At 57.9% G+C, this 10,064-nt stretch overlaps 1 protein-coding gene across 1 annotated transcript; it reads left to right on the forward strand.

Annotated features, from left to right (window-relative positions):
- The first annotated feature begins 78 nt into the window (after window positions 1-78).
- HTRA2 (HtrA serine peptidase 2) lies at window positions 79-8,490 on the forward strand. Its single transcript, XM_054203401.1, has 8 exons — window positions 79-439; window positions 2,306-2,510; window positions 2,581-2,775; window positions 3,049-3,081; window positions 3,539-3,647; window positions 4,494-4,563; window positions 7,567-7,662; window positions 7,949-8,490. The coding sequence occupies exons 1-8, from the start codon at window positions 96-98 to the stop codon at window positions 8,112-8,114; spliced, it is 1,218 nt and encodes a 405-aa protein (XP_054059376.1). The 5' UTR covers window positions 79-95; the 3' UTR covers window positions 8,115-8,490.
- The last annotated feature ends 1,574 nt before the right edge of the window (window positions 8,491-10,064 follow it).

Consider the following 10,064-nt stretch of genomic DNA (forward strand, 5'->3'; position numbering starts at 1 on the left):
TCCGCTAGGCGTCCGCCTCAGGACTACGACTCCCAGCGTGCCCCGCGGCGAGACTCCAGCTCCCAGCGTGCCCCGCGGGCGGGCGCCGTAGCAGCATGGCGGCGCTGGCGCGGTGGGCCCGGTTCCCACTGCGGCCGGGCGCCGCGCGTTGGTGCCGGGCTCTGAGCGGGGTCTCTGAGGGCCCTCCGCCCCCACCGCCGCCGCCTCCCCCCTCTGCCGGGGGCCGTGCCTTGGCGGCGGCGCTGGGCGCCGGCACAGCGGCGCTGGTACTGCTATGGGCCCGGGAGGGCGAGCGCCGGCGGCCCGCCTTGCCCGCCCTGCGCGCCGCTGTGCCCGCCCCGCCGCCGCCGCCCGCCTCCCCCCGCGCCGCCTTCAACTTCATCGCCGATGTGGTGGAGAAGACGGCGCCCGCCCTGGTCTACGTGGAGATCGTGGGCAGGTACCAGCACCGGGCGGCTCCCCCCGGCTCGGCCCTCAGCCTCCCCCCGCGGAGCCGGCTTCCCCGCTGCCCGACGGGGCAGGTTCCCTCTTGCCCCTGTCCAGGTCCCCTCCCGGCCTACTCCTCCGAGAAGGGTCTGGCCCTATCCTCCCCGCACTCTGCCGGGGAGGGATCCCCCACCCTCTGCCGTCTCCCGGCCACCTTGTGTCCTAGGCAGCCTGAACCGGGCACGGCACCCGGGTGGGGTCCCACCAGTGCTGCGGCACGGACAGATCTGTCCCCTTGCCCTGCTGTCCGCGCACGCATCTGGCATGGGGTCAGGCTTTGCCACGGGGACACGCCACTGCTGCACCGCCACCTTGTCCTCCAGGACTGCCTCGGCAAAGCTGCCTCCTAGGCAGCGGCCCCAGGCTGTCCTCCAGCACAGGATTGCTCTGTCCCAGGAGCACGACTTTGCATTTACCTTTGAACTCCATAATGTTCTGGCCATCCTGTGCCTCCAGCCTCTGAGTAGTAGCTCTGCCCTTCATCTTGTTGACTGCTCCCTCCAGTGTGGTGTCACCTGCAGACTTGCCGAGTGTGTGCAGTGTCCCATCCTCTGGTTCATGAATAAAGACGTTACATGGTGTTGGCCCTTCTCTCAGTTCCTCGGGCACGGTGTTAGTAGCAGACCACCAACTGGCCTTGGACCTTGGTGGTCCAGCCAGTTTTCCATACACCTTATCTGATTATCGGCCCTCATGTCACCTAAGTGCCTAGAAGGGTACCACAGGAGATCATACTAAAAGCCTTCTTAAGGTAGACAATGTCTGCTGCTCACCCCTTATCTGCACAGCCATTCACCTCTGCAGAAGCCATCTAGGTTGGTTGAGCATGATTTGCCATTGGTAAGTCTGTGCTGGCTGCTTCCAGTTCCCTTCTTGTGTGCTGGGAAGTGTTTCTGGGAGTGTTTGCTCTGTAACTTCCCAGAGGCAGGGGCGAAGATGACTGACCTGCTATTTTCAGGACCCTTTTTCTTGGCAGTCTTGCAGCCTAGTGTGACATTTGCGTTTTTCCAGCTATCAGGAGCCCCGCTTTACCACCATGACATTTGAGCACTCACAGGGACATCAGCCATTCCCATCGTGTGTATCGTGTCTAGTGCCATGCGCTTGTTCGTGTCCAGTTGGCTTCCGTGATCCCTCCCCTTGATCTTCTCTGTAATGCTGCATTCCCACAGACTCTGCCTCTGAGCACAGGGCTTGGGAGGCCCAAGGAACCAGGCAAAAAGGCAGTGAACACCTCAGCTTTTTCTGTGTCTTTTGTCAGTAGGTCCCTTGCCTCACTCAGCACCAGGCCTTCCTGCAGAGGTCAGGGTGATTGACATCCCCTGTGGGGACCAGGGCCTGCAATCGTGGGTGTTCCTTTAGCTCTCTAAAGAAGATGTACCCATCACCACCCAAATGGTTATTACCTGCTCTGAGACAAGGCTCTGTGTGTTCAGGCTATTTCCTTGCACAGATCACAACCCTTCCTACTTGCCTCCTTGCCACTCTTTCCCCAAGAGCCTGCGCCATCCATTGCAGCTCTCCACTCATGTAGGCTTCCCACTGTGCCCCTGTAGTCCCAGTGGGATCATACCTTTCCAGTTGTGTTCGGACTCCTGATTTTTCCTGCTTCTTCCCCTGTTGCATGCATGTTTGTGTGGACTCTTGAGATGGGGACCTTTCATGGGGAAGTGAAGGAGTCTCCCTCTGTTGCACAGACGTGCTCAGTATCCCACGCTTCTTTCTGGGCCTGCCACTCTGAGCCATCCAGCCTGCCTGGCCTCTGCTACACCCCCTCAGGGTCCCTGCCACCCCTCCCTGACCTGTGCCCACCTTGCAGGCATCCCTTTTCAGGCCGTGATGTGCCCATCTCTAATGGCTCGGGTTTCCTGGTTTCTCCGGATGGGCTCATTGTGACCAACGCACACGTGGTGGCAAACCGGCGGCGCGTGCGGGTGAAGCTGGCCAGCGGCGAGCAGTATGACGCTGTGGTGCAGGATGTGGACCAGGTTGCAGACATCGCTACCATCAAGATCAAGCCTAAGGTGTGCAGCACGGCTGGGGAGACGCTCCCTTCATTCCCTCCCATCCGCTCACCGTCCTCTTCTTTTCCAGCACCCGCTGCCCACCCTGCCCCTTGGGCGCTCCTCTGAGGTGCGGCAGGGAGAGTTCGTGGTGGCCATGGGCAGCCCCTTCGCCCTGCAGAACACCATCACCTCTGGCATCGTCAGCTCTGCCCAGCGGGGCAGCCGGGAGCTGGGCCTGACCACGTCTGACATGGAGTACATCCAGACTGATGCTGCTATTGATGTAAGATGAGGTTGCGGTGCATAACGGGTTGGCACCTCATCCTGGCTGCCCTCTTTGGGGAGGGGGGAGCTGGGGAAGGGCTGTGGGTGCCGTGAGGTCAGAGGAGGCTAGACACAGAGCACTGGGAGACAAAGGGATTCTGGCCTGTCACCCGGGCGCTGGCTGCATTTCTCGGCCTGACCCTGTTCTCTGGATTCTGCCTCCCTGCCGCGGGTCCTGCTTTGCAAGGATGTCTCTTTCATGGCCTGTTTACTGCTCTCTCCCCTGCTGCAGTTTGGGAACTCCGGGGGCCCCCTCGTCAACTTGGTAAGTTCTCCTGCTTGCCCGTTCGCTGGCTGGGGCAGAGGTGTGCCAGGTGCCCTTTGGTCTATGCCCCTTGGGGCTCAGTGTCCCTCACTGGGAGCACTTGTGGGTGCTGCAGCTGCCGGGAGGGAGGGACTGTGCGTGCTCCAGGAGGAGGAGCAGGGGATCAGCCCAGTGTGGGAGCCCTATGCTGTGTCTGTTTTGGGGAGCCTGAGCTGATGGGACTCCGGCGTGCCTGGTGAGGCCAGCATGGCTGATGCTGGCAGGGCAGAGAGAGGGGCTACATGGTCTGCAGCCCATGGGACCGGTCTCTGGCCAACCTCATCAGGGTCGAGCAGGCTGCAGAAGCAGCAGGCTCAGAAGAGATGGGCAGCACAGGCGGGACTGCAGGCTTGCACAGTAGTTCCCCTCCTCTCCACAGTGATGCAGGCTGGATAGCACAGTGCCCTTTCCCCTGCAGGATGGCGAAGTGATTGGGGTGAACACTATGAAGGTGACATCAGGCATCTCTTTTGCCATCCCCTCAGACCGGCTGCGGAAGTTCCTGCAAAAGGAGGAGCAGCGCAAAAGTGAGTTGGCTGCTTCCCTGCATGGGTGTTGGGGGAAGGAGCACAGAAGGAGGAGGATGAAAGAGGGAAACTCTGACACAGCTGGGCTCCAGGCCCTTCTTCTGAGAGAAGTGCAAGCAGAGCAGGAGAAAGGGTCTTTGAGGGTAAGAAGATGTCTTCCATCTGGCATGAAACTCCCCTCTGCCGTGGGAAAGCTGTGCTGCCGCTTCCCTGCCCACAGGGGCCTAACAAACTGCAAGGAGGATGCTGGCCTGCATCCGCTGCAGACAAAGACTTCTAAAGTGTCCCAGGTAGCTTGCACTTAAGTCCCCAGAGGTAGGTGAGGATTTTTTTTTCTGTTCGTCGGTACTTTTTATTAAATCTCAACATATGGGAAAATCAGTGGACCATTTGTTGGTGTTCAAAGGGAAAGGATGACCTGGAAACTGGGAGCTACTTAGCCTTGTGTGTGCTAATGGAAACGCAGGTGCAGGATTCAGCTGTATCATAGAGGACAGGTAGTTAATTTAGTCCTGCAGAATACTGCCTGGTTTTGTTCCTTTGCATTTGTGATAATTTATGTAATGCAGGCTGTTGCTATCTGGTTCTCACGTTGACATTCTCTGAGTGATATTCTCAGTCAAAAAATGACAACTCAAACCAGGAAAGTGAAGTACGCAATACCAATAAAGTTGTAACTGGTCAATGGAACTTAAATAAGCTGTCGGTAGGGAATCAGAATGACTCCCTCCGCATGCTGTCTGCCTTGAGGTGTGTGGGCTTTGTGACTCGGCTGGCTCAGCCCAGCCCTATATTGAGTGCCTGTCTGTTTTCGGCCTTGTCATTTGATATCCTTTCCTTTGACAGGCTCTTGGTTTGGCAATACAGAGACAAAGCGCCGTTACATAGGAGTGATGATGCTGACTCTAACACCAAGGTATGTGTTCTAAGGTTGGGGGCCAACAGGCTGGTCTTGTTGGAGCATGGTGGCTGTGTGATGGGGCGTTCCAAACTAACTATGAGTGCCTGTTTTGGGGAGGATTGTCTTCACAGCTTAAGCATCTCAAGTCTCTTTGTGCTCGTGTTGTGTTTAGACTCTAGGCTGTGTCAGAGGTAAATTAGAAAGTTTCTACACTTGTGGCAGAATCTGCAAGCAGATAAAAAGTCCCTGAACCTACCCCCCAGCATACCACATCAGTCTGTAATTGTCATTGAGGGGAATTTGATAAAGAGCCCTTGCAGCACAGCATGAATGAAGAGCCACCAGAAGCATTGTGTAATTAATAGGTAGGCAATGTACCAATTGAAAGTTATGATGAGACAGCTGGGCAAGTTGTACTGTCTGGGAGGAGGGATCTACCAGGTGAATTGCTGTGGTGCAGAAACAGTTATAGAATATGGGACTTGCAGAATAAGAAATGGCAAGTTTCCCTGCAGTAGAGTCGACTGAGGGAGGAGGTAAAGAGGTAGGAGAGCGGTCTGTGTTGGCACACACAGCGTGGCTGCCACCCAGAGGGTGGTGTGAGACTCCTTCCTGGGTTTCAGGAGGAAGGCTGCATGCTGCCTCTGGAGAGAAGTCATCATGGTGCTGACCAGTACAGCACTGCCAAGTGGGAAGAGGATGACCTGTGTGTCAGACTCTTCAACCTCATGGCTGTGGCTTGGGAAGGGCATTGTGTTACCTCTGCGTCTCAAGGAACGCTCTGGTCAGCAACGAGGACTGCAGACAGGCAACCAGCTTGGGTCTGATAGAAAGATCACCTGCTGCTCTTGCTTCTGCTGGTCCCCAAGACATGCCTGTGGCCTTGCCAGCCAGCCAAGCACCCTGAAACAGGTGCCCTGCAGGCAGTGGCAGTTGTGCCCTGCTGAGGGCTGGACAGCCCTGGTCAGGCCTGCACGGAGCTCTGCTCAGGGCTGCCAGCCCTGGCAGGGAATTGCTGCAGGATTATATATACCTGAGCGCCTGCCTATAGCCTCCTAGGTGCAGCAAGCGCATGTGTTAGGAGTGTGCTGGACCTGCACTCTCACCTCTGAGAGCAGTGCTCCTTTTCAAGGACAGAGTGTCTGCTCTGGTTCCTTGGCTCTTGCAGCCCTCTTTCAGGAGTCTTTTAATTGACTTTTGGGGCTCAGCGTGGTAGTGGGGTTGGTGGTAGTGGTGTGCTTGGCAGAAACGCCTTTCAGGGCTGCGTTCTGCCCTTGCCAAAACTGTCATGGCTCTTGCGTGTTGGTTGGATTTTCAGGCTGCCTGTGCCTCTGGACACCAAGAGCAGTCTCTGGAATTCCAGCCTGGGACACAAAAGGAGGAGCAGATGCTCTGTGCCTCCTGAGATTTGGGGCAGTGGGGTGGGTGGGGGAACACTGTCAGCATTGCTGGCATGCCCAGTAGGTGCCCAGATGCCCAGTAGATGGTGCTGGTACTCAGAAAAACCCTGGGAGGCGGGAGCCCAGCTTCCTCCTGCTTCACTGGACAGGCATGCAGGAAGAAGTCTGTCAGGGAAGAAGCATGAAATGCTTAGGACCTGGCTCCTAGGAAGCGGGTCCAGCTTCAGCACAGCCAGCGAGCAGTCTGGCAGCTGGTCCTTGGAAACCATCTGAGTGCAAGTCTTGTTTGTTCCCAGTTGCTGGGAAGATCTCCCAACAAGGGATTGCTTGCCTTGGAATCGGGTGATTACACTGTCTGGACACGCTCATTTGAAAGGCCAGAAACTTGCCCTAGCACAGGAAGAAGGTGAAGCTCCATGTTGGGTACAAGCTCCTCGGCATCCTGGTCGTGCTGCACAGATTGTCTGTCAGGCAGGAGATTCCCGAGACACCAGGCCTTTGCTCTGCTGCCTGAAGGGAATGGAGGTGTGCCAATGGCTTTGAGCTCAGCTGTGGTAGAGCTTGTAGGTACCCTTGCCTTGGCCACAAAAAGTCAGGGCCCTGGCTAGCACAGCCCTCTGCAGTCATCTTGCAGCATGGAGTAAGTAGGGACTGAGCAAAAGACTTTGAAAACAGCAAAGGGAAAGACTCTGATTATTGGGTACGGGTTCTACATGAAACGGCTGCTGGGGTGTGTTGCTGGTCAGGGCTGTTACTAGACGGATGTCCAAAACATGAGTTGGTTCTTCATACATTGTGTGATAGAACTTGCTGATGTTGTAGGGTTCAAAAGAGCAACGAGAAAACTTTACAGAAGAAAAGTCTTACTGGCTTTCCAAATGCAGAGATGCAGCTCAGGAGCTTCTTTAGCCAGGCAGCTGGAGGCCATGGGCATCTGGGGAACTGTTTCATCTTCAGCTGGCATTGTAGGTGATAGGGTGGTAGGGAAGATGGACCCCTCATGTGACTGACCTGTGGACTGGGTCTGGCTGGGATGGAGTTTTTTCTTCATAGCAGCCCAGGTGGTGCTGTGTGGTAGATCTGTGACCAGCACTGTTGGTAACACGCAGGCGTTTTAGCCGTTGCTGAACAGTGCTTCCATGGCATCAAGGCCTGCCCTGCTTCTCACTTGGCACCCAGGGAGGAGGCTGGGAGGGGACGCGGCCAGGACAGCTGACCTGAACTGACCATGTCCTATGATGTCATGCTCAGCAATAAAACTGGGGGGGAAGTTTTTCCAAGGTAGGCATTGCCTGGGGATTGGCTGAGCATCAGTCTGCTGGTGGGAGGTGGTCAGTGAGTGCCTTTGCATCACTTGCCTTTTTTTTTTTTCTCTTTTTTTTTCTTTTCTTTCTTTCTTCTCCCGTTAAACTATCTTCATCTAGACCCACAAGTTTTCTTGCTTTTGCCCTTCTCATTCTCTCCCCCATCCTGCTGGGGGAGTGACCAAGCAACTGGGTGGGGACCTTCCTGCCAGCAGGGGTCAACAACCCACTACAGCCAGGTGCAACCGCTCTAGTGCTATGTAGCCTGCTCTGCCTCCCAGCTCCTTACCACGATGCTGATTTTCACTCTGCAGCATCCTGACTGAGCTGAAGCTGCGTGACCCCAGCTTCCCCGACGTCTCCTATGGAGTGCTGATCCACAAGGTGATCATTGGCTCCCCGGCCCATCAGTAAGTGCCCCCCTGTGTCTTGGGGGGTGGCATGGGAGAGCAACTATGCAGGATGGGATGCATTTAGCTCAGAGTGTTTTGCTCCAGAGCAGCAGGGCTTGGGCCCCACAGCTGTCAGTCTGCAGCAGAAACCAACTGGTGGCCCTTGCCAGGGCTTGGTGTCTTGTTGTCCAAGATGCCTGTGTGGCTGGAGGAATGCCTGGTGTGGTGTCCCCTTCCTTCTGGGAAGATGAAGCCGAGTGTCTGCTTCGCCTGCTGTGTGTTCCTGTCATCGTTCTCCCCACAGGGCAGGGATGAAGGCAGGTGACGTCGTGCTGGAGATCAATGGGCAGGCGTCGCGCCGCGCGGAGGATGTGTATGAGGCAGTACGGACACAGCAGAGCCTGGCCTTGCTGGTGCGGCGTGGCTACGACACTTTGCTGGTGAGCGTCGTCCCTGAGGTCACGGAGTAGTGGTGCTGTTGCGCAGGCCGCTGCGGGCGCTGGCTGGCGGTGCTGGCCGAGAGCCGAGGACACAGGACTGAGCCGTGACTGTGCCGGTCAGGGAGAATCAGAGAGCTTGTGAGGGACTGGAAGGGGCCAGGCAGAGGGGACCAACCCGGTGCTTCGGTGGACTCGTGGTGCAACCGCTCCCCTCTGTACTCAAATAAAGCACTTTTCTAGGGACCCCTCAGTGCTGTGTGGCGTCCTTCCCGTGGCAGTGGCCTAGGGGAGGCTGTGCTGTGTGAGACCCTGCCCCCTCCTCTCAGTCCTCACATGAGTCCTTCCAGCTGGGGAGGAGCACACTGTGTGTGCCTCCAGGGATCTCCTCGGTGTTAGAGGTGCCCTGCCACCCGCTCAGCATCCACACAGGCTCTGATCTGACTCCTCCGACTGTAACACACGGGCACCCTTCGAGCCGGGGCTTGTGAGGGCACCTCCTCCACAAGTGAGAGTGGCCCTGGAGCTGCTCTGGGGCAGGCTTTGCCAGGGCGGCCCTCCTTGCCTCACTGGTGTGCCTGCTGAGCTGGCCCTTGGCAGCACTTGCTGTTGTGGCTGTGTCCACGAGGCCAGAGGGATGTGGCAGATGTCTGCCTCGTCAAAGTGCTTCCCCTGGGAGCACTGCTCTAAGGTCTGCATCCACATCTGCACCCATGAAGCAGCTTTCTGGGCCATGGTGGAAGCGGTGTTGATGCTGGACTCCGAGATGGCTGGGGCAGCATCTTGCTGGCCCTGATGTTCAGGAAGGCTGAAGGTGGGAGCCGGTGCTGGGGCCGGGGCAATGCCTCATTGGCCCTGCCTGTCCCTCCCCCAGCCCAGCATCTGTCCATGCCGGAGCACTGCTCTCCCACGCATGCAGCACGGCCCCTGGGGACAGTTGGGGCCCTCCCTGTGCTCTGCAGCTGGTGGCCAAGAGCCAGGCCAGGCCTTCTGGGAAGGAGCAGCTATGGCTGTTCCTCGCCTTCCTGGAAGAGCTCCTGCTCCGTTCTGGCCCCTGCCAGAGGCTTTGGGAGGCAGGCAGCTCTGCGGCGCGGGCTGCCTTGAGGGCCTGTGTCCGGTCCTGCTCCAGCAGGGAGGAATGCGCGTGTCAAGCCAGACCCTGCTTGTGACGGGACTCCCGAGCCCTCGCCCCTGCCTGTTATTTTTAGGAGATGAAAGAAGCACAGTTCCTTGGGGGTGCTGTGGCAAAGGGCGGCTCTGAGCCGCTGCTCCCTCCCTGCGCTCTTCCCGCCCCGGAGAACAGACCTCCTTTCAGGCAGCCCTGGCCTCGCCAGAGGAATTTGCTCCCCTAGCAAGCCCCAGCTGGCTGCTTGAAGGGGAAATAGCTGAGACGCCGGCGGCGTTTCTCGCATAGCTGCTCCGGCAGCGCTGACCACAGTGCTTTCCACTGCCCGGAGCCAGAGCCTGCCCCAGCCCAGCTGCCGGCTGCCCTTCTCTTCCTCCCCGGGCACGGGGAGGAGCGGTCTATCCCCTAGCGATGCAGAGGTGGCTGAAGCTGCCTCTCTGTGCTGCTCTCTGCTGCAGATGGGCCCAGAGCGACTGGCGGAGGTGGGGTGTCCCTGCCTTTGCCCTCCTGTCATGTCTTTGTTCTCTGTCCCTGGCTCTGCTGGGCTCTGCTCCCTTCAGGCCAGTCGAGGCAGCCCATCTCTGCTGCAAGACTGCAACCCTCGTGGGTCACAACCCCGTGGTGGGATTTCTGCTCAATACCATTTGCATTGCATCTGGTGTGGGGGAACCAGCACTTCACCGCATCCCTGCCATGCTAGGGTGGCCCCGTCTGTTCCCTCCAGGGCCGTGCCCTGGGGGTGCTTCAGGCCAGAGCAGCGGTGCTGGGATTCCTGCTGGCCCCTTCCTCTCACCCGCCCTCCCTAGAGGGCCAGTGCTGTCGTTCCCTAGCCCAGCACTGGCTGAGGGTGGTGCAGC

This window comes from Rissa tridactyla, chromosome 5, assembly GCF_028500815.1.
Source record: "Rissa tridactyla isolate bRisTri1 chromosome 5, bRisTri1.patW.cur.20221130, whole genome shotgun sequence".
Lineage (NCBI taxonomy): Eukaryota > Metazoa > Chordata > Aves > Charadriiformes > Laridae > Rissa > Rissa tridactyla.

Coding starts and splice junctions, on each gene's coding strand:
- HTRA2 (XM_054203401.1), top strand. CDS start 96: ATGGCGGCGCTGGCGCGGTGGGCCCGGTTCCCACTGCGGCCGGGCGCC. Junction 2,776..3,048: donor AGACTGATGCTGCTATTGAT/GTAAGATGAGGT, acceptor CCCCTGCTGCAG/TTTGGGAACTCCGGGGGCCC. Junction 4,564..7,566: donor ATGCTGACTCTAACACCAAG/GTATGTGTTCTA, acceptor TTCACTCTGCAG/CATCCTGACTGAGCTGAAGC.